At 48.3% G+C, this 27055-nt stretch overlaps 1 protein-coding gene across 2 annotated transcripts in view; it reads right to left on the reverse strand.

The window, feature by feature from the left end:
- Window positions 1-27055, reverse strand: part of Spns3 (sphingolipid transporter 3 (putative)) — a 53082-nt gene that overhangs the window by 20504 nt on the left and 5523 nt on the right. For both annotated transcript variants that reach the window (XM_021177738.1, XM_021177739.1), the window contains 6 exons: window positions 22332-22468; window positions 20780-20931; window positions 20063-20129; window positions 18870-19018; window positions 18208-18360; window positions 11114-11303 (listed from right to left, as the gene is read on the reverse strand). In XM_021177738.1, the coding sequence (XP_021033397.1) occupies window positions 11114-11303; window positions 18208-18360; window positions 18870-19018; window positions 20063-20129; window positions 20780-20931; window positions 22332-22468 (848 nt within the window). The remainder of the gene's footprint in view (window positions 1-11113; window positions 11304-18207; window positions 18361-18869; window positions 19019-20062; window positions 20130-20779; window positions 20932-22331; window positions 22469-27055) is intronic.

The raw sequence follows: 27055 nt of genomic DNA on the forward strand, positions 1-27055 counted from the left end.
ATTGGTGGCACACCCACCACATCTAGAACTCAGAGGGCAGAAGCAGGCAGACCTCCATCACTTTGAAGCCAGCTTGATCTACATAGTGAGTTCTGGGCTAGCCAAGGGTACACAGTAAGACCCTGTCCTAGTTTTAAAAAAGGAGGAGGAGGCTGGGAGAGCAGAGCACCAGCATTCGCCTCTCTGCCTCCTCACTGCAAATGCAGTGTGGGCTGGCTAGTTATTTCATCAGCTTGACACCAGCTAGAGCCATCTGAGAAGAGGAACCTCAGCAGAGGAAATTCCTCCATCAGACTGCCAACAGGCAAGACTGCAGGGCATCTTCCAAATGACTGTGGGATGGGGGTGGTGCATCTCACAGGGGTGATGCTGCCCTGTGAAGGTGGTCCTGAGTTGTATAACAAAGCAAACTTAACAAACCCCAGGAGCAAGCCTTGGTAAGCAGCACTCCTGAGCCTCTGCTTTAGTTCCTGCCTCCAGGTATCTGCCATGATGTCCCTCCATGATGGACTGCCAACCTTAAGATGAAATTAACCCTTTCTTCCCCACGTCGCTTTTGACCATGGTCTTTATCACAGCGGTAGGAAGTGAGACACAGGATGTCCAGCTGCCTCGTGCTACTGCTGCATTGCTACCCGTCCCCGCCCCCGCCCCGGGGAGTGCATCCTTAAACCATGAAGCAAAAATAAACCCTTCCTGCCTTAAGTTGCTGTTGTTGGAGTGACAGAAAAAGCAACTAATATACATCCCAAATTTAACATGCCTAAATTGGAACCCCACAGAACTTTAAAAACAGCCACCCTTCCCCTCCCTCAGATGTCCCCTCAGTAAAGAGCAACTCCTTGACTCCAGCCGCTCAAGCCACAGAGAAACTCTCAACTCCTCTCTTTCTTTTGCTCTGTACCCAGTATGTCAGGAAATCCTGTCGCTCTACCTCCATAACACACCCAGAACCTGACCACTTCTCCACACTTCCTCACTAGCCAGCCTGACCCAAGCCACCGCCCTCGCTGGCCTGGGCCATTGGAAAAACCTCTTCATTATTTTCCTCTTCCTGACTTTGGCACCACCCATTCCATTCCAACACAGAAGTCAGAGAATTCCCCTGCCATTTTTTTATTTCAAGTTTTCCCCTTATCTATTTAATATTTGTGTTTGTGCATGCACAGAGGAGGTCGAGAGACATGTGTACAGACCACAAAGCCAGAGGACAACTTGCAGAAATCAGTTCTCTCCTTCTACCAGGTTGGTCCCAGGGATCGAACTCAGGGTGTCAGGCTTGGCAGCAAGCCCTTTTACCTGCTGAGCCATCTCACTAGTCCCATAGAGAGTTCCTGAAGCTGTGTGATTGGCAGTTGCAAAATGCCCCCAGTTAATCCTGCCACGTCATGTTCATGCCTTTACACTGTGCCCTTCCTCGGTGAACCTGGGTGGGTTCTACATACCTTAGCCAACAGAAGAAGGCAGAAGTGATGTACTTCCTGGGGACTAAAGGCTTTGCATCTTCCACTTGGGTCTCTTAGATATTGTTCTAAAAAGAAGCTGATCTACTCTAACAAAGGACACAGAGTCCCAGGGAGAAGAGCCACAGGAGACTGGCCAGTGTGGGCATTACACCCATCCCAGGTCAGTGCAGTCACAAACAAACAGAAAGCAGGAGAGAAAGCATCTTGCCATGAGAAATCACTGAAGGCCAAGGATGTGACTCAGTTGGCAGAATGCTCAGCTAGCCTGCACAAAGCCCCACGTTTGATCCCTGGCACTGTATAAACTGTGGATGATGGTGTATACCTGTAACTCCATGTCCTGGGAAGAGGAGGTGGAGACAGGAGGATCAGAAATTCAAGGTTATGCTTGGCTACAAAGAGAGTTCAAAGCTGTCTCCGTGAGGGTCACTGTTACTGTGATGAGATACGATGACCAAAAGCAACTGGGGGAGGACAAAGATTTTACTTCCACTTCCACATCACTTCATCATCAAAGGAAGTAAGGACAGGAATTCTAACAGGGCAGGAACCTGGAGGCAGGAGCTGATGCAGCGGCCATGGGAGAGTGTTGCTTACTAGTCTGTTCCTCATGGCTTGCTCAGCCTGCTTTCTTATAGCATCCAGGACCACCAGCCTAGGAGTGGCACAACCCACAATGGGATGGTCCCTCCTGTATCAATCTATAAGCAGGCTTGCCTACTGCCTGATCTTATGGAGGCATTTTCTCAGTTGAGGTTCCCTCCTCTCAGATGACTCTAGCTTATGTCAAGTTGACATAAAACTAGCCAGCAAAGAGGCCAATCTGGGCTCACGAGACTCTGTCTCAAAATAAAAATAATTATAATTACTATAGTAGACTGTTTCAAGCCACTAAGTTTGGGGGTGATTTGTTAGGCAGCAAGAGATCCCCATTATAAACCATCACTTAGATCACTTGGCTTGTATGCAGGACACATTCACTAGTCCTCAGTTCACATCTAAAACCAAAGACATTGTGGGTACAAGGTCCTACACGATCTGTATCCCCCACTTCCTGTTGCCATTACTCTGAACACATTCCCTCCACCCTGTCTTGGCTCACCCCATCCCAGGCACATTTCCTTCATTCCCACCAGTTGCTTTCTCTTCCCTGGAGTCCCAACATCTGCTATTCTCCTTCCAGATTGCTCTTTCCCACTATCACATGGCTCTGTCCTTCACTTGCTTCTGGTCAGTACTGAAGCATTCATCATAGAGAGAGTCCTATATCTCCTGGCCCCTTGAACCCTCATCCTTTGTCTTTTTCTCTTCTGTTATCCACACAGAATGCATCTTCCTCGGATATACATTTATTTCACTCCATGCAGATGGTGTGCTATTTTGTTTAATACAATCCCCCCTCCCCAGTGTTTAGAATGGCATATGTCACACAGGACATACTGGGATGTATTTGATGGGGACAGGGGTCCTTGCTGCTCCTCCTGGCTAAGACTTGGCCTCAGATCTACCTCTCAAGATCTCAGACACATCAGAAAATGTATTCCCTCAGTTCAGGAACCCCAGCTTTGGTTGCAGGTACAACTTGAACCCTAGACTTCCTACCAGTGAGATGGGGAGAACAGAGTGGAGCCAGAGACTGGCACCCAGTGGGCTTCCTGTCTGTATGCACAGACATGCTTCCCTTCAAGGTGAAACCCCAGAGAGTGGAGGACAAGAAGACCTAAGCCACAGCAACCAACTGTATTTTCCAAAGATGAGAATATCTTGTCATCACATATTCTTTCAGGCCCTTGATCCTCTCATCAAAGGACAGACTCTAGGGATCTGGAGAGATGACTCAGCAGTTAAGAACACCAGCTGTGCTTTCAAAAGACCCAAGTTCGGTTCTCCAAACCCACACTGGACGGTTCCCAAATACCTGTAACTGCAACTTCAGGGAAGTTGACGCCCTCTTCTGACCTTCTCAGGCACCCAAACAAATATTCATACGCACATACTCATAAATCAAAATAAATCTGTTTTTCTCTGTTCCTCCAGCCTGCTATTTTGAGCAACAAGTTAGAGTTCAAGGGAATACAACACTTTCAAAGTAACTTTCCAGGATCAGTCAGAGGAGGCACGATGGCTTCCCCTAGCTAGCTATCCCTAGCTGCTAATGCTTGGAATCCATCCACAGTGTTGTAAGGGAGCCCAGGCTACATTAGAGAAGACATGGACAGGCACTCCAGCTAAGTTCTCATCAACTGCCAGACAGCTTGGCTTCCGGGATCCAGCCCTCCCCATTTGCCTACTTGACTTCAGATAGAAAACACGATGTCACCCCTTCTGCTTCCAACCTAGTCTTGCCTAACTGAAAAATCTGAGCAAAACAAATGCTTTCGTTATTTTGAGTGGCCAAGTTTCATTACACAACCATAGTAACTAGAGCAGGCTCAAAAGTTCATTTACCTCCACAGTGAGACTACAGGTAAGCAGCCTCCCATCTTACTGCTGAGAGGACTGAGGTTCACAAGGTCAGTAGCTTGCCCTAAATCATACAACTAGGAAGTATGGCAGCAGAAATGGCAGCCTGGGCTTTCAGATTCCCCAGTGAACACTCTTTGTCATGCCCAAACTCTAGTTACTTCATCCTGAACACAAAGCCCCCCAAAAGTGGGACTGTCAACATCCAGCCATATCCTCCAGCCAACAGGTCAGCAATGATTGAGCCCCTGCATCAGGCTCAGTCCTCCTCTAAGGGACAAACCCCTTTTCCTCTGAAGGGCAGCAGCTCTGGGAAGAGGGCCAAGGAAGGGGTGTGAGCCAAGACCTGCTGCGAGTGTGTCTGGATCCTAATTACCGGCCGGGAAGTCCACTTCCCTTGCCAAGAGGCCCTAAGGATAGGAGATGGAACCCTCACACCTGCAGGTGGGCCACAGGGCCTGAACAGAGCCCCAAACTGGACTTCATATGTGCAGGAAACTTCATTTCCATGGAACACAGGAAAACTTGGTCTCTACCAATTTGGGAGCAGACACACTGTCCTGCCAAAAACCCCTTCTTCCCACGCAACGTAGTTACAGCAACTAAAGTGAGAAAAAGCTATGTTCGGCCATATACCCAGGCACACATACTCCCACGGAATCATCTTTAATCCCTGATACTCAGGCATAGTCAGGTAGACAAGGACACAAGGTGCATATAAATTAACATAACTCAATACGTATGTTCGATACATATTCAACCTGAATATACATGTGTATAGCATTGTACACATGCAAGATTTATACATACATGCATACATACATACATACACATACATACATACTATATACATACAACTCATTTACTAAAATATATCCACTTATGTGCATGGACACATCAGTGTACACACACACACACACACACACACACACACACACTGGCATGCATGCCCATGTACATACACACATAAAACAATTTTTGTAAAGGAAAGGGAAGAAAAAAAAGAAGCAAAATCAACAAACCTTTCAACAGACACAGAAAATAGGAAAGAATGCTCAGCTTACCAAAATCAAGAGTGAAAGGGTACTGATCTCAATCTCACAGAAGTCAAAAGGATTATAAGGAAATACTATGGGCATTTATATACCAAGAATTAGATTTATCTAGACTAAATACAAAAAAAATCCTAGAAAAAAAATGAGAAGTACTTCTCTAAACAAAAGATAAAGACCATTACAGAAAACCATAATCAATCAAAATTCTAGAGCCCAGTCCCAAGTGATAGACTCACAACACAACCCCTGCACCTAAGGCTCAGGGAACATTGTGAAAAAGCAGACAGACTGATTACAAGAGCCAGAGGTTCAGGGGGTTTACTGTGAGACTATGTCTCCTAGGAAGTTGGAACATCAGAATGCCTCACCAGCACAGCTGCCTAAGCATGAGCTGAGCAAGGACAACACTAGGCTCACCGAGGTGCATGGGGAAAGCTCGCAGGGCCTCGGTCCTACACAAAGGCTACAGACAGCTAAGGGATGCTGAGAGCAGGAGAAATGACCATCCCCAGGGAAGGCCATGCCGAGTGCTTATCCAATACCAAATGGCCATCCCAGAAAACGTGTGTGTGTGTGTGTGTGTGTGTGTGTGTGTGTAGTTATACGGACTAAGCAGGTTATATATTTATGTGTTTAAGAGCATACATGGTTAAAGTGGAAATGATGGAATATAATCTCAAAAATAATTTAAAAATTAGTTAAACTAGTAAAATTAAGTAAAAAAAATTAGTAAAAGTAGCAAAACTCAGTCAAAAAGAAACAGAAAAATCTGAGCTGACCTTCAACAAGTAAATATTGAGTCCATAATCAAAACCTTTCCCCAACAAAAGCCCAGAGCCAGATGGTGTCACTGATGAATTCTACCAAATGTTTAAAGACAAATTAACACAGATACTTCATACGCTGCAAAAACACAGAAAAGGGAGAAACACTTGCTAGGTCATCCTGAGGCCATGGCCCTTCGCACCACAAAAACACAGATACAAATACATATATCCCTAATACCCCCACACCCTATCCATACAGATACAGAAATCCTCAACAGACTACTACCAAGTCACATTCAGCAACAGAGGAATTGAGTATACACTGTGACCATAGTAGAAGATACCTCAGGAATGCAAGGTTGGGTAAACATGTAACTGTCCATCGTTGTATCACTAGAGGAACAGACACAAAGATGCAGCCACTTGATCATCTCCATCCCTAAGCATAAAATCCCATCTGATGTCGGAAGGCCCCATCAGCCTTTCTGTGCTCACTTCCCACTCTATGTTAACCAGGGTCGTCTCCTTGCCTTTCCTCAAACCCTCCAGATAACCCCTGGCTCAGACACTACTCCTGGAACTCTTTCTGCCAAATATCTACATGATTCGCCACTCCATTCCTGGCAACTACAAGAAGGAAAAGAGGAGGAGGAGAAGCCCCCGCAGCACCTTCTCTGAACCTCCTGGCCTCTGTATAAAATAGGAGTGTCTTCTCTCATTCGCAGCCACTCTCCCTTCTCCACTCTAGATTCTTCTATGTATTTATCATCACCTGAAATAGTGTACAAGTTTTACTTATGTATGTTTGTTTACTTGCTTGCTTTGAGGTGGGGTCTTGGTATAACAGCCCAGCCTGGCCCTTTTGTCTCAGTCTCCTGAGTGCTGTGATTTAAAGACAGCTGCACTGTGCCCTGCTACTCCTCATGTATCTTGCTTGTAGTCTGTTTCTCCCTGCTAGAATGTAAATTTCCTTGGGACAGAGATCTTCGAGCCTTTATATTCATGGCTACAACTGTAGCATTTGAACTAGGAAACCAATGGCCAACACTTAACAGGCTTGAATAAGTAAATGGATACAAACAACTTACTTTGAACTGCTCTTTCAGCAAGCAGGAAAGACTCCCATCTTACTCCCACATTCCTGATAGTGTACTTGGGGCTGGAGTGCTGAGAAGGGGAGGAACCCAGAATTCACAAGCTGGGGCTGTGAGAGTGTCAGACTCAAATCGGGTATGGTGGTACACACCTTTAATCCCAGCACTTAGTGGGGTAGAAGCAGGCAGGTCTCTGAGTTCAGCCAGCCTGGTCTACATATCCAAGACAGCCAGAGCTACACAGAGAAACCATGTATCAAGAGAGAGGGAGAGAGAGAGAGAGAGAGAGAGATCAGAGAGCAGTAAGGCTGTGAGTAGAGGGCCAGGCCATCAATAAGAGATCGCTCCAAGAAGACAGTGCTAAGCTGACTCTGTCCTGGAGGCCAAGGGTATGATTGAGACATATGGACAAAGAGGGATGACGAATGGCCTGAAAGGGCGTCCCCTGGGTATGCTCTAGGAATCAGGAAGGGTAAAAGTGCAGAGGAGGAGGTGCCGATGAGGCTGTGGAGGCAGTTCATGTGGAGCTTTAAATGCCAGGATGAAGAGCTGGACCTTCTTTCAGAGAACCAGAGAGTTATGCAAGGCTTTAAAGCTGGCAAGGCTCACGGCATCTAGAAGCTTCTCAGACCATGTAGGATGAACAGATTACAGCAAGGGGACAGCATGATGAGGAGAGTGAGAACTGACTCTCATGGAGGACAGTCCTGGGGAAAGCTAGTAGGCTGACATAGGGCAGGGGAGAAGAAACGGGCAGGAGGGGTGGGGCTGGGTAGAAAGGGCTTCATGAATGAGGGCTGGGAGGGGAAGAGCCTAAGTTTGTATCTTAAGTCAGAACTTCCAATAGGCCCAGAGCAGCAGCACAAAGCTGTGGAGAATGAGGGCTAGAATCTGACCATAGAGACTCGGTCCACAGAGCATCCTGACAGCCAAGCCGCTTCCAGCACCGAAAGATGGATGTCTCCTAGCTTTGAGCACCATCCTGCTTGCCCCTCCACACTCAAGCAGGACAGGCCTGGAGAAGAGTTAGGGTTCTCCCAACCGGCTTGATCAGCTGAGTCACAGTGTCACATGTCATAAGACATGCAGCTCTGAAGATTGCCAGAGTACAGGATAGAGGACATCTGTGTCCCCAAAACATAGCCAAGAAGCAGCCTGCCAGAGCTAAAGAAGACATTAGCATGAGCAAAACTGGCTGATGCAGGAGCATGTCTCTAACAGGGCTCCCATTCGCCTGGAACTCTGTCTCCTTGAAATCTTAGTCCCTGTGAGTCTCACCAGCTCTCACCAATAGAAGGGACAGTCCCCACCACCCCACCCCACCTAGATAGTAAGTATGAATACACCTATTGGCGTCCAGCCTGTACCCAGCTGCTTGTCTCCCACAGAATGACAAGGACATATCCAGGCATGAGGCAAGCGTTTGTCTGTTTTACTCTTTGTTGCTTTCTTTGGGCCTCAGTTTTCTGGTCTCTCAGGAAAGATGAGAAAACCCTTCCCACAAGGATGTCAAGGGGACGGATTCAGTGTCAGGTGCACCTGTGAGAGGAATGTCAGACCTCTTCCAGACTCTAGGAAGTTCACAGAACATCCCCCTGTGCTGGCTAGGTTTATGTCACCTTGACACAAGCTAGAGTCATCTGAGAGGAGAGAACCTCAACTGAGAAAATGCCTCCATAAGACCCAGCTGTAGGTAATCCTGTCAGGCATTTTCTTATTTAGTGATTGATGGGGGAGGATCCACTGTGGGAAAAGAAACCCCTGGTCCTGGGTTCTATAAAAAAGCAGGCTAAACAAGGCATGAGAACAAGCCAGGAAGCAGCATCCCTCCATGGCTTCTGCATCAGCTCCTGCCGCCAGGTCCCCCCTCTGTGTCAGTTCCTGCCCTGACTTCCTTCCAGGATGAACTGTGATGTGGAAGGATTAAGTGAAGTAAGCCTTTTCCTCCCCAGGTTGCCTTTGGTCATGGTGCTTCATCACAGAAACAGAAACCCCAAGACACGCCCTGATGAGGGCTCAGGTGCACCTTAAGGCCTTGGCAACAGAAAAGGAGCAGCTTTTTGCCAACTGCCAGCCAGCGTGCCGGGAGCAGGCTCCACATCATGCCTGGAGTATTTACTGTTTTTTTCTTTCTTTTAGAAAATGTATTTATTTTATGCATAGGGATGTTTTGTCTGCACATATGTGCATCATGTGCATGCTGGCAGCCTAGGAAGCCAAATCCCCTGTGTGTAGAATGCAGTTGATCATGAGCCACCATGTGGGGGCTGGGAATTGAACCCAGGTCCATCAGGAGAATAGCCAGTGCTCTTAATTGCTGAGCCTTCTCTCCAGATTTGTATTTGTGTGTGTGCGTGCACGCATATGCATGTGTGTGTGTGTGTCAGTGAGAGAGAGAGAGAGAGAGAGAGAATGTGAATGAGAGTCAGACAGACAGATATATAGACAGACAGAGACAGAGTTAGCACAGTGTACAAATGGCAGTGAGAACAACCTGAGGGAATTAGTTCTCTCTCTACCAAGAAGTTTACAAAAAGCAAACTCAGGTCATCAGGCTTGGCAGCAAGTGCCTTTACCCACTAAGCCATCTCACCAGCCCCCAGGGAATTTCTTGAAAGAGACCCTATCTTGGCAGACAGTGGTGCCACACATGCCTTTAAGCCCAGCACTTGGGAGGCAGAGGCTGGAAGAGCTCTATGAGTTCAAAGCCAACCTGGTCTACAGAGCAAGTTCTAGGACAGCTATGGGTACACAGAGAAACTCTGTCTCAAAATGAGAGGGCGAGAGAGACAGAGAGAGAGAGAGATATGAGAGAGGAACAGAGATAGAAACAGAGAGAGACAGAGAGGGACAGAGAGGGACAGAGAAAGACAGAGAAGGACAGAGAGAAGACCCTTTCTTAAATGAAGACAGGAAGAAACCAGCCTTTCTCCCTGGCAGAGTACCTGCTAAGTTCAGACTCTCCTAGACTAAGGCTACCTTTAGGGCCCCCGTTGTCCTGCCCATGTTAGTTGGCATTAGGAAGTATGGGCTCTGGGGTCTGAATCCTCTTGGGGAAGTTTTAGGGTGGAGTGCTAGAGGGAGCAGAGTGCAATGTGGGAAAAGGAGAGAGACCAGGTGGGATAAAAGGACAGCATTTGGGGGAATTGTGACAGTCATGAGGGTGTCCTACCATAGCCTATAGACTAGGCATGTCCTGCTAGAGAGGTCACACCTGCCTCAAGCAATTAAGCAAGGTCAGAACCACAAAAGTGTTTCCAACTCTAGCACCTGGGCACCTGTCGCTCAGATGACAGAAAACAACTCATTCCTGGATGACCCTTGTCTGTTTCTGACATCCTTCAGCTACTCAGGCCTGTAGGAGTCAGAGTCACGGGGAGAAGTGGTACCCATGCAGAGGACATGAAATGTGACAAGGAGCTGAGCACAGCTTCTCTTCAGGACTATTCAGAGGCAGAGTGGAAGCTGTGATTTAAGCAGAACCAGGCTTTTTAGTCCTCAGATGTGACTGCCCACCAACAGTCACCAACACTGGCTAGAGAACCATTACCAACTTACTCTCTGAGTCTAGCCAGCTCAGTGGCCCTGAGGCCTACAAACAAGGGTATTGTGTCCAGCACCCAGGGTCAAAGCTGGTATTACCTGCCCAGAAATAGCAAGCCCTTCCCACTTGGCGGGACAGGGATGGGGTAGGAGGGCAGGAACAGTGAATTGAAACAGGATGCTTGATAGTCTGGAGACACCTTGGAGGAGGTGAACTCTAACTGCAGGAAGAGAAAGATTTCAGACACATCGAAGAGGAACAGTGCCCTTGGTGAACAGACACTAGCAAAGTTCCAGGCAGAATGTGGGACGCAGGAGGGACTGGAATGAGGACCAGGATCAGGAAAGCTTATGTTGGCCATAATTGTCTTTCAAGCAAGGTCTGCGCCAGCCATGACCAAACTTTCTCATCTAGAACTTGGAGAACATTCCCCTGCCTCCATAGGTTCACACCACACCCTAGGACAACTACCCCTATCTCTATCCAGACTGTCAGCCAGGAGTCCAGAGGGACTCAGTCCAGAGCCAGAAAGGAGCTTGAGAACAAATCTAGTCCCTGCCTGTTTTCTAGGGAGCTCTCTGTGAGCCTCTGTACACTTACTGTGAAATGGGGCTAGAGAGATAGTCTGGAAGGAGTGGCCAGTGCAAATACCACAAAAACACAGTTAGTGTGCGCCTGTGTCCTCAAGGGCTTCCCACCCATTCCCAGAGGGGACCTCACTTACATAGGAGGCCAAGAGGGTCCGTGAGGCCAAGATGAGAGCCAGGTAGAGGCAGGGAGCTGTGGCAAACAGACTAGAAGCACAGATGAGGGGCTCAGCCCTGGGGTTCACCTTCTTGTACCTTCTTGAGGCCTCTGCCCCCAGCATGACACCAATAATACCAGTTGCCACGGTCAGTGCCCCAAAAATCAGGCTGATAGGAAAGAGCAGAGAGGACTGGGTCAGACCTGCATCACATCGCTGCCTCTGGGCCAGGTTACCTAACCCAGTTACATGATCTGGTACCATGCGGCAGGAAACAAGACCAGAACTGTAGCTAGAAAGCTGAGGCCTGTTAACCTTGTAGGAACCTCCACCCAGGAACATTCACAGTGGCCTTCTCTATCTCTCACCACTCCAGAAGCCCCACTCAGAAATCTTAATTTTAGAGCCCCACCCATCCTTACTGCTTAGATGACTGGTATGTACTGACTCCTGTGATTCATAGCTCTTGTCTGGGCACTACACACATTCACCATTTTCGTTGTTAATTTGGGGGGTTGTTTGTTTGTTTCTTGAGATAGGCTCTTGCTATGCCTTGACTCACTTTGTAGACCAGGCTGGCCTCTAACTCACAGAGATCCACCTGCCTCTGCCTCTGCCTCTGCCTCCTGAATGCTGGGATCACAGGTGTGCGCCACCACGCCTGCACATTCAGCTGCTGAATCTCATCCATCTTCACCCTGCCTCTGCATCCTTCCAAGCATCCCCATTAGCACCACCTCTCCCACCCACACTCTGCCTCCGCATCCTTCCAAGCATCCCCATCAGCACTACCTCTCCCACTAACTCTTGTACCCACTTCAGCACTGTCCGGCTCTGACAGAGACTCTCTCTACACAGGCCCTCAGAAAGTGCTTCTTAAGACACAATGGACTGTGTTCCTTACTACTCTCTGACCAAATCCTCTCACTGCTCTCAGACACCCGGAGATCTGGGCCCAGCCTCCTAGTCTTCAGGCCCCACCTCTGCTCTTTTCTTCCCCTGCCCCCTACCCCTGCGCATACTTTCATTCCTGCATCTGGAACATTCTGCAGTAGCTTTCTCTGACTTCGTTCCAGAATTCCCAGATGCACATACGCAAAGCTGAGAAAGGAGAAGGCCAGTATCAGACAGCTACTAGATACAGAGCCAGGATCCTCACAGACACTATGCTTCTCCTACTCCATTCAAGCTCTTGTTAAAGGAGTTCCAAGGTCTCACTGAGACAGTGACTGGTATGGACTTACAGCTAAATCCATCCAGGCTCTCCCAACCCCTCATTGGCTCTCTGGTGTCCTCTTTACAAGCCCCTGGCCAACATGATGTCCCAATGGGACTGGTCCTACTGACCACTGTAGCCTCCTCTCTCAGTCCCTCATCCAATTTGCACAAATGACAGAATTCTCTGAGCCAGTCTCATGATTTCTGGCCAGCCTCTCTGCCTTTCTCTGCACTGTTCTCTGGAGACACATGCCTGTCTCCCCCCTGCCCCTGCTGTGTCCTTTCTCAGACACCAAAATTATGGAGTTATGTGAAATGGCCAGGGTCCAACTATTACCCTCATGGGGACTGAGGAGGATGGCTCAGTCAATCAAGTGCTTTGCTACTCAAGCACAAAGACCTGAGTTCAATCCCCAGCATCAGCATACATGACAGACGTGATGATGTCATGCTTTTATAATCCCAGCACTGGGAAGGCAGAGATGGGCAGACCAGTGAGGCTTTCTGGCCGGCCAGCCCAGCCTAGAAATCAAGGAGGACAGCTCCTGAGCCGTGACACTGAGGTTAACTATTGGCATCCAAATACATACATACACCCACACTCAGGGAAAGAATGTGACATGTGGGCTGGCAAGATGGCCCAGCAGGTAAAGAGGCTTGCTGCCAAGCCTAGTAATCTAAGTTTGATCCCCGTGACTCACAAGATAGAAGGAGAGATATGACTGCAATTTGTTCTCCAGTCTCCACACACATATGAAAACACATACACACACACACACACACACATACACCACATACACTCACACAGAAACAGGTTTATTTTATTTTATTTTTATCTTATGGGTGTGGGTGTTTTGCCTGCAGTTATGTCTGTACACCACATATATTCCTGGTGACAGTGGAGGCCAGAGAGGACATCCGAGCCCCTGGTACTAGAGTTACGGACCATTATGAGCCACCATGTGGGTACTGGAAACCAAACTCAGGTCCTCTGGAATATCATCCAGTGCTCTTAACCACTGAGCCATCTCTCCAGCCCTTGTAACACTATTTAAAGTAAATAAAATTTGAAACAACATGCAAACCTGGATATCAGCAAACTGAGTGCAGTAGCCCTGCCAATAGCCTCATGAGCCATCTATCCCACAAGTTGGGAACTAGTGAGTATGCTCTCTCTATGCTGCAGGGAACATGGGAGCCAAAGAAATCAGGAACTTGCCTTAGGTTGTCTGACACAGCCTTTAAAGGACAGGGCCAGAGGTTCCCAGCCCTGTCCCGCCAAGCAGAAGCCTGCATTTCCCTGAGCTGTGTAAAACTCCCCACAAACCTCCCAGCCGAGTGATGTCCCTGAGTGTCACTCTGAGCCATCGGTGGTGGGCTCTGAAGATCTTTGAGAGACTTGGGTCGATTACTCTTCCTGCCTGGGTCGATTCAACACAAACTAGGCAGAGTCCTATATGCAAGTGAGGTTGGAAGAGAGTGGTCAGCATCCTCAACTGAGAGGGTACCTCAATCAGATCGGCTACAGGCAAGTCTGTGGGGCATGCTCTTTCTTTTTTTCCAAGTTAGGGTCTCACTATGCAGCTCTGTATGTTCTGGAACTGTGTAGTCCAGGCTGGCCTCAAACTCACGGAGATCCACCTGCCTCTGCCTCTGCCCCCCAAGTGTTGGGATTAAAGGTATGTACCACTGTGCCAGGCTCTTTTTTGTTTTTTAATATTTGTTGTTTGTTGTTTGTCTGTTGTTTGTTTGAGACAGGGTCTCACTATGTGACTCTAGCTCTCCTGGAACTCACTAGGTTGACCAGGTTGGTCTCAAACTCACACAAATCGGCCTTCCAAGTACTGGGATTAAAGGTATGCACTACAACTCCTGGTTTGTTTGTTTGTTTGTTTGTTTGTTTGTTTGTTTGTTTTATCTGTCTCTGTGTGTGTGTGTGTGTGTGTGTGCGTGTGTGTGTGTGTGTGTGTGTGTGTGAGTACCTGTGTATATATGTATGTGCACTGGTAACCATGGAGGCCAGAAGAGGGCACTGGATCCCTGGATCCCTTGGAGCTTGAACTAAAGACAGTTGTGAGCTGCTAGGAACCAAACGCAGATTCTCTGTAAGAGCAGCAAGTGTTCCTAAACACTGAGCCGTTCCTCCAGCCTCCGGCATCTTCTTGAATAAGGATTGCTGTGGGAAAGAACTGGACCACCCCAAGCAGGTGATCCTGGGTTATGTAAGAAAGCAGGCTGAGCAAGCCACGGGGAGTAAGCCAGTAAGCATCCTCCTCCATGACTCTGCCTCAGTTCCTGCCTCCCGATTCCTGCTCCCGTTCCTGCCCTGATTTCCCTCAGTGATGGACTGTGACAGGGAAGTGGAAGAGGAAATAAACATTTCCTTTCCACAAGATGCTTCTGGATATGTGTTTCCACATCAATAGAGCAAGCTAGGACACAGCCTCTCCCTCACACGCATCTGGGGCTAATTCCAACCAAGGAAGTTGGAGTAACCCCAACTCAAGGATTTCCTACCAGTCTTCCATGGGCTAAAATCATAACTTCACAAGATTTTCCAGTCTCTGGAACCTTCTAGGGAGGAACATACTTTGCAGCTATTAGAACCTATCCTGGAATGGCCACCCTCCCTTAGTCAGGTAAGCCCTGAAAGTAGTCACTGGGGCAACCTCCAGCCCAGAAAGAAGAGGATGTATCGTGTGAGTTTAAAAGCAGAGGTTAGAGAGTTGTGGCCAAGAAAGGCCACCAACCACAAGGACCAAGGAGAGACCAAGCTCCACAGAACTCTGAGGGAGTGTGACCCTGCAGGCACCTTGACTCGAGCCCACTGGGAGTCTCACCTCCAAAATCACAACAAGACTAATTTCTGGGCTTATTGTTTTACTATTTTGAGATGCAGTGTCTCTGTGTGTAGCCCTGGCTGTCTCGGAACTCTTTCTGTAGACCAGACTGGCCTCGAACTCAGAGATCTGCTTGCTTTTACCTCTCAAGTGCTGGGATTAAAGGCCTGCGCCACCACTGCCCAGCAATTTCTAGTTTGTTTGTTTTTTTAATTGGGCTTTTTTTTTTTTTTTTTAAGTACTGGATCTGGAACTCAGAGCACGTGCTCTATCAGCTCAAATGCCCTTTCCTTTCCTTTCCTTTTCTTTTCTTTTCTTTTCTTTCCTTTTCTTTTCTTTTCTTTCTTTCTCTTTCCTTCTGTTTTTGTTTGTTTTGCCTCATGCTAGCCACATACTCCCTGTATCTCTGAATATGACCTTGAGTCTTATACATATATCATAAGCATGTACATATATGTGTGTATGTATGTATGTATGTGGTGCCATAGCACACAAGTGAAGGTCAGGCGACAACCTCTGGGAGTCAGTTCTCTCCTTCTACTCTGTAGGTTTCCAGGTCATCCGTCTTGACAGCGCGTGCCTTTACCCACTGAGCCACCTTGCAGGCTTCACCCTTGAAATTCCGGATCCTCTTGCCTCCTCCTCCCAAGCACTAGGATTAAAGGTGTGAGCCACTGTGCTGACTTTGTGCAATTCTGGAGTCGAATGCAGGGCCTCATGCACTCCAGGAAAGCTCTCTACTCCTGAGTCACATCCCCAGCCCAGGCCCACATTTCTGTTGTTTTAGACCATTAAGTGTGTGGCCATTTATCAAGCACAAGAAACAAATATGAGCCAGGCGTGGTGGCGCACGCCTTTAATCCCAGCACTCGGGAGGCAGAGGCAGGTGGATTTCTGAGTTCGAGGCCAGCCTGGTCTACAGAGTGAGTTCCAGGACAGCCAGGGCTACACAGAGAAACCCTGTCTCGAAAAACCAAAAAAAAAAAAAAAAAAAAAAGAAACAAATATGTCCACCGGTTCTCACACAGATGGTGTGAAGGAAGGGGCACCAAGCCAGCAAGTGGGAGCTGAGCAGAGACAATGGGTTCTGTGAGGACCAACACCTGGAGCTGTCATCCTTTGGGCTGCTTAGAAATCTGACTTTGCCACCAGAGAGGACAATGGCATAGGGGAACAAAGGCAAATCTCACATCTCCATGTGTTTATTCACAAGAGTTCTCTCTGCACCTCCAATATGCCAGAAAGCCCTGCCAGCTAGAGGTGGAAGGGACAATGTGCAAGTCACTGACCAGGCAGTCTTCAATGGCAACAGGACACGGGGCTTCAGAGCCATAACTGCAGAGTTAGATAGGTTTGAATCCTGCCTACTGCTTGTTAGCTGTGTGAACTTAGACAAGTCACTTAATCTGTATGATCTTCCACCTCATTTGTAATTCAGAGACAGTATGAAAACCTTTCTCTACAGGTTCTTTATGTAAAACATTTGGCATTAGGCCTGAAGCAGACATTTTGAGCTGGAGGTGTGGCTCCGTGATAGAGCCCTTGACTAAAATCTGCCAATGAGAAGCTGGGAGTGTCCCTCATTAGTGGAGCATTTGCCTAGAATTCACCACAAAGAGCACTTCCCTAGAGAGTGCAAGGCCTTGGGTTCGATCCTCAGAATGGCAAAATAAAGAAATTTAATAAGGACTGGCGAGATGGCTCTGCAGTTAAGAGACCTGACTGCTCTTCCAGAGGTCCTGAGTTCAATTCCCAGCAACCACACGGTGGCTCACAACCATCTGTAGCAGGATCTGACACCCTCTTCTGGTGTCCCTGAAGAGAGCAACAGTGTACTCACAATAAATAAATAAATAGAAAAATAAAGAGAAATGTAATAAATAATGATGAAGAAAAGGAAAGAAACAATGGGCAGACATCATACTGGGGCAGAAGCGCAGACATTCGAGAAACCACACAAGCTCCCTCTGGGCACCAGGGAGTAAAACAGAGGCAAAGAAAGGAGGCTGGAGAAGAGGAAGCAGACGCTGGTGTGACCAACAGAGGACCCAGCAGAGGGGAGGATAGGGCTTTAGAAGTCCCAGGAGAGCCTGGAGAGATGCTTAGCAGTTAAGAGCACAGGCTGATTTCCCAAAGGATCAGATTCTCAGCACCCACACAACCAATCACCAACATCTGCAAACGCCAGTTCTGGGGAATCTGATGCCCCCTGCTGGCCTCCTCAGGCACTGCAGGCATGTGGTGTACAGACAAACATGCTAGCAAAATACCAATATACAGACATTCAAACGTCTAAGAAACTAGTGGGGCAAGATCCAAGACAACAAAGGGATACAGGGGAGAGAGCATGACACCAGGATGGAGGGCAAGGAATCAGGGTATCAAGGAGGAGAGGAGACAAGGGAGGTAGGCCTAGGAGATGTTCTTGACTCCCGTCAGGAGGTCACTGGAGTCACTGGAGAACCTGGCAAGAGGTTGTGGGGATAGCAGAGGAGCCCAGCAGAGCCAGAGGACTGGCCAGGCAGGAAGTGAAGTGACACCTCTAAGAGAGAGTGAGACCCCCCTCCCATCCATCAGCAATTCTCCTGGGTGTCTAGATGCACTGATGGGTCAGAGAAGAAATGAACACATCCAAAACATCCCTAAGCCAGAGACATGAAGAATCTCCCCAGCGCCTCAATTTGCAATCTGCAAAATGGGTTGACGTCACAGAAGATACTTGGGGTCCCTTGAAAGGCAAAGGGTAATCACCTAAGATTCCTTATCATCCCCCTTAAGCCCCACAGAAGCCTCATATCCTTCTCCCTCTGATGCCTTCTGAACTCCCACAATAGCCACAGAGTAGGAAGACAGGGATTCCAGAACCCAGGCTCATTCAAAACTGGAAACTTAAGCCCACCCTTGGGTCCAAACCTCAGCCATCTTCACAGATTGCCTGAAGGACTGAAGCAAGGCTCACAGCCTCCTGAGAACTGAAGGCATGAACCAGGCCAGTGCCTTCCAGCCCATCCTCACCTGTCCTGGCTGTGGCACTGCTCCTGGAAGCAGGGAAGCTGCAGGCCATGCACCACACGAGCTTCAAACAGAAACTTGGGTGCCCAGAAGCCCAGAGCACCAGTCACAAAGGCTATGGCTGTCACTCCAAGGGTTGAAAACACAAAACTCCAGCTGCAAGAGAAAGTGTCCTGGCTGAGGTCAAGATAGCGCCAGGACTGCAAGTGCCTGATCACCGCCCCAGGCATGCAGGATGCAGCCTTCCTAAGGATCCGAGCTGCCCTCAAGTTCCATGCTGTGGTGACTCATGAGGCCTGAGAGCACAGTGAGGCCTGTTTCCCTTCGAGACCTGAGACAGGGGCTCATGTTGCTCTCGTAGAGCTTGAAGGAGTGGTCAACAAACTCCAGCAGCCTAGGGAAGCAGGAGGGGCTGGAAAAATACATCCAGTGGATAAACGAACACGTCACAAAGCTCACACAGCCTGCCCTGTTCTCAGCCACTCTTCTGCCACAGCCAGAGGGGACCAAGTCACAGAGGGGCATTTCAGTTGGAGAGTGGAGCTCAGAGAAGGAAGAGGGCCATGGAGGATGAGAAAACCCTAGCTGGAGTCAGAGAAGAGGTTGGAGTCATTGGGCTAGGCAGGGGTTTCTTGGGACTTGCAACAGAGTCCAGGGACACTTACTTTCTCCCCAAGTATCTGACATCCTCACACCAGCTGCTCCTCGGAGCCCTCACAGCGACTTCTCCCTGTTTCTCAGCTGCTCCTCGGGGTACGTCTGGAACCAGCAAGATGAGCAGAGCCAAGGCCACGGCATCCAAGCAGGGCATGAGCTAGGGAAGGAAGGCCGTGGAACTCAGGACCAAAGTCTACCGCAGCCAGGAGATAGGCGATGACTGGCCACCGGGTCTGACTCTACTCTAGCCTTGGCTCCAAAGTGCTGGCTATCTGTAGAGCTGTGCATAATGCTTGTCCTCGCCCTTATAGAGACAGTATAGCCTCTATAACCATTGTCATTTCCTTGGTACAAAAATCATTGCCCTCCTGCCCAGTACACACTCCCCTCTACTGGGAGCAGGGAGCCTAAGACAATTGAAACTGGGAGCTCAGACCACAAGCCCTTTCCTTGGCTTATGTGTTCATTTGCCACCCCAGGGCAGTTCTACCCTGCCATCCTCTCCTGGCACCTCTGCCCATATGACATGGATCTCACTACATAGTCTGGGGCAGCTTCAAATAGCTCAGAACATGAGAAGGCTCCTATTCAAGGCAAATCAGGCCAGATTCCTTGAAGCCTTTTCTTGCCTCAGGCTTCTGTCTTCCATGACAGTTCTGTCTTCCATGACAGTTCAGCAGAGATCTGCATGCAGGACCAAGCTCCAGACCCCTCTACTACCCAGTTCCCTTCTCTGCTGAGTGGTCTAATCCCTGTTCTAATGGGAGCCACAAACCAAGGGCTGCCCAGGTATGTTCCCAGTTGTCCTGACTCCACTTCCAAGTCTCCCCAGATGGCAGTCCTTACGGCTGTTCTGTGCCTGGGCTGGCCTGGAACTTTCTTCTTCTTCTTGCCCAAATAATCCTTAAGAGTCCATAGGTAGCTTTAACTTTTACAGCAAGGGAAGCCTAGGCCCCAAACGAGGAGGCAATTTGTATAAGGCCACACAGCCAACAAACAGAGCAGTTGGAATTTGACCTCAAGGTCGCAATTTCCATAGCCCATGTTTCCCATGAGGCCCCAATGGGACAGCAACCAACACCCCCACCCCTCACCCCCCATGGCGTCAGGTACTAAGCCAAGTGGCTAAGGCCGCAGCAGACTGGAAAGTCCCAGTCGGCCCAGGGGGTAAACGTAGGGACAACAGGGAAGTGAAACTCACTCGGAGGGCCCACCGCCAGTTCCCTGTCAGCTCTGCCACAGTTGATCCCAGCATATAGCCCAGACCACTGTAACAGTGAGAACAAGAGAGACAGTAGTGAGGGATTTCCGTTCAAGGCAGATTGACTGCAAGGAACTGGCCCCCCTGCCCAGGGAGCCAGTTCTCTGTAGCCTCTGAGCCCATTCCCCAAGAAAGGTTAAGTTTTGTACTGCCCTAGGTCTGACCCCTAGTGACCTCTGGCTCCTAGCCCAGGCCCTGTGGCATTTCCTCCATATAAAGATCTGCATATCCCACCACCAACCCCACCCCTAGTTTCCAAAGCCCAGCTCAGATTCAGCCAGGTTCAGGAAAAGAGGGTCAGAACTCAGGGGCCTCCCTGTAGGGCTGTAAAGTACACTTCTCCACTGGTCTCCCAGAGCTGCCCTCCCCAGTGAGGCCACACTGCCTCTTCTCACCACTTCCAGGAGTGTACCGAGATCCAGGAGCATTCTCATCATCGCTAACCTCCCCCTAGCCCATTGAGTGGCAGCACTGTCCCCATGTATACACCCAAGGAAACAGGCTCAGAGATACAGTGATAGGGAAGGAAAGAGCAATGGTGGAATTCAGATTCCAGTCCTCCCGGTTTGATCTTTTCTATGTCCAGCACAGCCCCTGTTCTGATTCCTTCAGCCTCAGTTTACCTCTTGGGGAAGTGGGTCCAGGAGTGATACCAACCTTCCAACAGGGATGAAGATGTAAAAGACAGCCAGTGCACAGGTCCGCTGGTCCTTCACGAAGAGGTCACCCAGGACAGTGGGTGCAATGGTGGAATAGCTTGCTGCACCAGTACCCACGAATCCCCGGGACAGGAAGAAGAGCCAGGAATACTGGATAAGCCAGCACAAGACCATGGTGAGCTCTAGAGATTTCCCATGAGATGAGGGGGCAGGGGGCATAAAAGGGACCTCGTGACAAAGGCCCATAGGGAAGGAGGCACAAACCAGGACTACAAGTGTCCCTCCACTCCCAACTCCAGATTCCCCAAATCACATGGGTTTATAGCCTCCTGGTGTTTATAGCCACTGCTTGCCCAAACCATAGGGGAGCCCTTCCTCTGGGTCTCTTTGCCGGGACAGTTTTCTAAAATAGTACCTATGACACCAACCACCCCCACCCCCACAGAGACCACCAGAGTGGGAAGTAAAATAGAGGGCCAAAAAGCCTCTGGTTAAGAAAGTCTAACAGAGCAGGGCGTGGTGGCACACGCCTTTAATCCCAGCACTCGGGAGGCAGAGGCAGGCGGNTTTCTGAGTTCGAGGCCAGCCTGGTCTACAAAGTGAGCTCCAGGACAGCCAGAGCTATAAAGAGAAACCCTGTCTTGAAAAACCAAAAAAAAATAAATAAATAAGAAAGTCTAACAGGTTGGATGTAGTGGTGCATGCCTTTAATCACAAACTCTCAAGAGGCAGAGGCAGGCAGATGTCTGTGAGTTTAAGAATAGCTTTACAAAGCAAGTTCCAGGACAACCAGAGCTACACAGAGAAACTCTGCCTCTAAAAAAAAAGAAAAAAGAAAAAGGAAGGAAGGAAAGAAAGAAGGAAGAAAAGAAGGAAGGAAGGAAAGAAGGAAGGAAGGAAGGAAGGAAGAAAAGAAGGAAGGAAGGAAGGAAGGAAGGAAGGAAGGAAGGGAGGGAGGGAGGAAGGAAGGAAAGAAAGAAAAATGAAAGAAAGAGAGAGAGAAAGAAAGAAAGAAAGAAAGAAAGAAAGAAAGAAAGAAAGAAAGAAAGAAAGAAAGACCATCTAAAGGGCCAGGTGGACATGACATGCCTCATGCCTTTGATTTCAGCACTTGGAAGGTAGAGACAGGCAGATTTCTGTTAGTTCAAGACCAGTTTCTTCTATTTGAAGATACCAACTCAGCCAGAGCTACACAGTGAGACAGTGTCTCAAAAACAACAGCTGGGCACACACCTTTAATCCATCACTAGGGAAGCAGAAGCAGGCAAATCTCTGTGAATTCGAGACCAGCTTGGTGTACGTAGTGCATTTCAGGATAGATAGTGCTATATAGAGAGATCCTGTCTCAAAAAAATTAAAACAAAGACAACAACAAAGAATGTCTAGTAGCCTCCCTATTCAGGCTTAGAGGCTGTACCACAGTTCTCCTCCTAGCCTTGGCTGTACAATCCCTGAGCTGGCTTGGGCCAGAAGGAAGCTCTAAGACAGCTGGATCAGGGAGGAAGCAGATGAGGAAGGCCCCAGGGACTGGGCAGGGATGTAGACCCTACCTGGTAGGAGATGAAGGAGCTGGAGAGGCCAGCCCCTGACCACAGCAGGATCCCGAAACTCAGTATGGCTTTGCGGTTGTATCGGTCACCCAGGTAGCCAAACACAGGTGCAGACACCAGCAGGCAGCTGATGAAGACTGAAGAAGACACACAAGAGACAGCCTGGAACCACCAAGAGGGTGGCTGGGCAGACAGCCCTGCTGGCCCAAGGAGGAGGCCTGGCACAGATGCCACAAGCTGGCACCTTGGCAATGGGCCCAGAACAAAAGAAGGAAGAGATAAAAAGTTAAGTCTCCTATTCCTGGTCCATTATACAATCCACAGCCCAGAGTGTATGGCACTGGGTATGGACCAAATCTCAGCTCTGCCTCACTTCGCTGTGTGGCCTCTGAGCATGTCTTGGGAAGCTGACACTCTCCCTGAATAAAAGGAATATAGAGCCACCAGCACAGAGTGAATGCTAGCCGTGTGGATTTACAAGAATAAATGGTTTCTGTGAGGTTGGGTATGGGAACTGATCCAATCTGTCATTTACACATCTGCTGCTGGGAAAGAGGATAGGGATGTCAGCTCTTAGGACCAGCAGAGGGGGAGCCTAAAACAAGCACATGGACCACAAACCAGAGATGGTGCAGGAGACTGGGCGTGCTGGTACATGCACTAGTCTCCACACCAATACCTGTGTCTAAACCAAGATCTCTTGTACCTTAGAATGGCCTTGAACTTGCTATCTGGCCAAGAATAACCTTAAGCTTCTGATTCTCCCATCTCTACCTTCTGATTGCTGGTGCAAAGCTGGGGATAGAACCCAGAGCTTTGTACATCCTATGCAAGCACCCTACCAAGAGAACTACTTCTCCAGCCCTTCTGTACCACATCCAGCCAGGTGGCCACACTTGTAATTTCAGGACTCAGGAAGCCGAGACAAAGGGACCAAAAGTACAAGAGCAACCAGAGTTACCTTGTGATGGTGGTTTGAATATGCTCGGCCCAGGGTGTGGCACTATTAGAAGGTATGACCCTGTTGGAGTAGGTGTGTCCTTGTTGGAGTAGGTGTGCCACTGTGGGTGTGGGCTTTAAGACCCTCATCCCAGCTGCCTGGGAGAGTGTATTCTGCTGGCAGCCTTCATCTGAAGATGGAGAACTCTCAGCTACTCCCATGCAATGCCTGCCTGGATGCAGCCATGTTCCCACCTTGATGATTAATGAACTGAACCTCTGAATGTATAAGCCAGCCCCAAATAAATGTGGTCCTGATAAGAGTTGCCTTGGTCATGGTGTCTGTTCAAAACAGTAAAACCCTAACTAAGACAAAACATTTCTCTTAAATTTTTTAACACTTTTATTATTTTGTGTGCATGGGTGTTTTCCCTGCATGCATGTATGTGTACCTCGTGTACGCAATGCCCTCAGAGGCCAAAAGAGGGTGTGGGATCCCCTGGAACTGAAGTTACAGGTGGCTGTGAGGTACCTGTGTTGTGTTCTGGGGATACAACCTGTGTCCTCTGGAAGAACAGCCAGTGCCTTTAACTGATGATTTGTCACTCCAGCCTGTGATGGTTGTTTGTAAAAGCTGAAGTGAGAGCACTCACTGTGCTGTGTCTGCTCTTCTAGGAGAATAAAGGCCTGGCTCCTGGAAAATCTCCTCCTCCCTTGGGGGATGGTTGGGAGAGCTGGCAGGCAGACAAATGGAGGACTGGAACCCCACCCCACCCTTCACCTTATCCACCATCGAAAGGCCAAGACTTTAAAAGGACTCTGTTTAACACTGGGTCTCCATTCGCTAATCATAGGTGATTAACATTTTCTGAGCCCAGTGAGAGGCCCAGCTCAGGTCCTAGTCCCTCCCACTCTTCCATGACCTGCTGTAGAACTTGGTTAAGCAATATGCAATTGTGAAAATTAGGCCGCTTTCGACCTATAAAACCAGCAATTTAATATGGTTCAACCTAATACTCCACAGAGAGTGATCTCCGATGTCAATGGTGTTTAAAATTTTAATAGCTACTTCCAAAATAGGGCTCCAGAAAGGCCGTATCAATTTACACTTGCATAGAAGTGCATGCTAGAGCTCTTGCTACCACTTGATATGAACTAGAATTTCATTTTTGCCATCTAATAAAAACAAATGGTATCTCGCTGATTTTTCTTGGAGACAGGGTCTGAGGCCCATGTAGCCTCTTTCTCCCTATGTAGCTGACAATGACCTTGATTCTTTTTCCTGACTCCAACTCCCAGGGAGTTGTGCATACCACTGTGCATATGCCACCCCCAAACCCCCATACACCATCTCATATACACCACCTCCATAAACATACACACACACCATCCCATACACTACCCTGCATATGCCACCCCTCTACACCACCCGCCATGTACTACCCCCCATACACCATCCCCCTTACATCACCCCCCATATATCACTCCCTATACATCATCCACCATCCCCCATCCCCCATCCCCATACACCACCCCCATATACCACCCCCAGTACTCCTGATGATGTTTTGTTTGTCTTCTTCTGTTAGAGACGGAGTCTCCCTGTGCAACCCTGTTTGGCTTGGAGCCCACTGTGTAGCCAGGCTGGCCTGGAACTCATGGAGATTCATCTGCCTCTGTCTACACAAGTTCGTGCCACCAATTCCAATTCACTGATGTTATTATAAATCTGTGTTGTTTTGTTCTCTCTAGAACCACTTAATCCTTCATATGCTTCAAGTTGACATTTAAAACATTTTTAGTGGTCAGGCATGACAGTACACATCTGTAGCCTCAGCTTGGGGAACTACAAGCAGAAGGACCAAGAATGAATCCAAGATCTTTTGTTTGGTTGGTTGTTGTTTTGTTTCTTTGGGGCAGGGTTTCTCTGTGTAGCCCTGGCTGTCCTGGAACTCACTCTGTGGACCAGGCTAATCTTGAACTCAGAGATCCACCTGCCTTTGCCTCCTGAGTACTGAGATTAAAGGTATACACCACCATCTCCCAGTTCAAGATCATTCTTGGCTGTATAGTGAGTTCAAGGTTGGCCTGAGGTACATGAGACCTTAACTCAAAACGAAAAAATTAATAAAAAATTTTGAAAGATGGATCAGAGTTACAAGCACTTTTTCTTGCAGAGGACCCAAGTTCAGTTCTCAGCACCCACATCAGGCAGCTCACAAACTGTCTGTAACTCTAGTTCCAGAGGATCCAGTGCCCCCTCCTGACCTCCAAAAGCACCAAGCATACACATAGCACACATACACACATGTAAGCAGAACAGTCATACAAATAAAATAATAATAAATCTTTAAAAATAAATAAAGCAAGGCATGGCGGTACATACTATTAATCCCAGCCCTCAGGAGGCAGAGGCAAGAAGAGCTCTGTGAGTTCCGGGGTTCCAAGCCTGCCAATGCTACATAGTGAAACCTTGTCGCAAAAAGCAAAACAAGAGGTTGGAGAGATGGCTCAGAGGTTAAGAGCACTGACTGCTCTTCCAGAGGTCCTGAGTTCAATTCCCAGAAACTACATGGTGACTCACAACCATCTGTAATGGGATCTGATGCCCTCTTCTGGTGTGTCTGAAGACAGCTACAGTGTATTCCTATACATATAATAAATAAATCTTTTTTAAAAAGCAAAACAAAATAAATGTAAATACATTTTAATAAAAATAAATAAATAAAACATTTTTATCTGAAGTTGAAGTTGCTAAAAAAACAAAACAAAACAACCCAATTGCATCTATTCTGCTCATGCACAGATGTTCCTCCTTTTTCTCAGCCCATAAATGAAACACTGTGACAATAGCTTATGTAGATCTGTATTGGGTATCCTGAGTCACCTGGAGACGACCTGAACTTAGAGGAAGATGTACTAGAGGAGCTATAAAGCTATAAACAGTATGCTTTTTTGTTTTTTTTAAAGACAAAGTCTCTGTATATAGTCCTGGCTGTTCCAAAACTCACTCTGTACACCAGACCTCAAGCTCACCTGCCTCTGCTTCCTGAGTGCCTGGATTAAAGGTGTGAGCCACTGCACTCAGACCCTACGTCTTTTTATTTTAGACAGGATCTGTCTCACTGTGTAATACTGGTTGGCCTAGAACTCACTAAGTAGGCCAGACTGGCCTGGAATGCCTGAGCCTTCTCAGACTGAGCAGCAATAGGGGTCCTGGAACTGGTCCCTAGTAGATACTGAGGGATGACTTGATTTCTGTAAACAGTATATCCATCAAGCACTCTAAGGGGCAGATGCAGTTCAGTTTATAGGAAAGACCGGGCGTGAAACCCAAGTGGGAAAGTCAGCCCTGCTTTGCAAAACTGACCGTCAAATCAGACTGTGAGGAAACTGGTGCCTTGTCTCTTTTACAATCCAAAGCAGGGTGCTAATACTTATCTCAGAGACCATGATCTCATTTCTGGAGTTTAATTCATAGAAAAGTAGCATACGGTCACGAATAGAGCCAGCTAGATAAGGCTTGGCTCCTTGCCAGGGGTGAGTGGCTTGGTGGGAAGATCATAAATGTTTCTGTGAGTGAGCTCTCTGCACCCCAGGTCTCCCTGCAGAAGTCTTAGCAATCCCCTCTGCATGGTACTCTGAGTTTAACAGAGAGGAACTCATGGATGCAGAGCCTCTTCCCACTTCAGACAGTGGACAGACGAGCGTACAGGAGTGGAGTGGGGGGGGGGGAGACAGTGGCAAAGGGGAACTGCCCTCCTGGCACAGGTTTGTTCCAGACT

The sequence above is a fragment of the Mus caroli genome, chromosome 11 (assembly GCF_900094665.2).
Source record: "Mus caroli chromosome 11, CAROLI_EIJ_v1.1, whole genome shotgun sequence".
In the NCBI taxonomy this organism is placed as follows: Eukaryota; Metazoa; Chordata; class Mammalia; order Rodentia; family Muridae; genus Mus; species Mus caroli.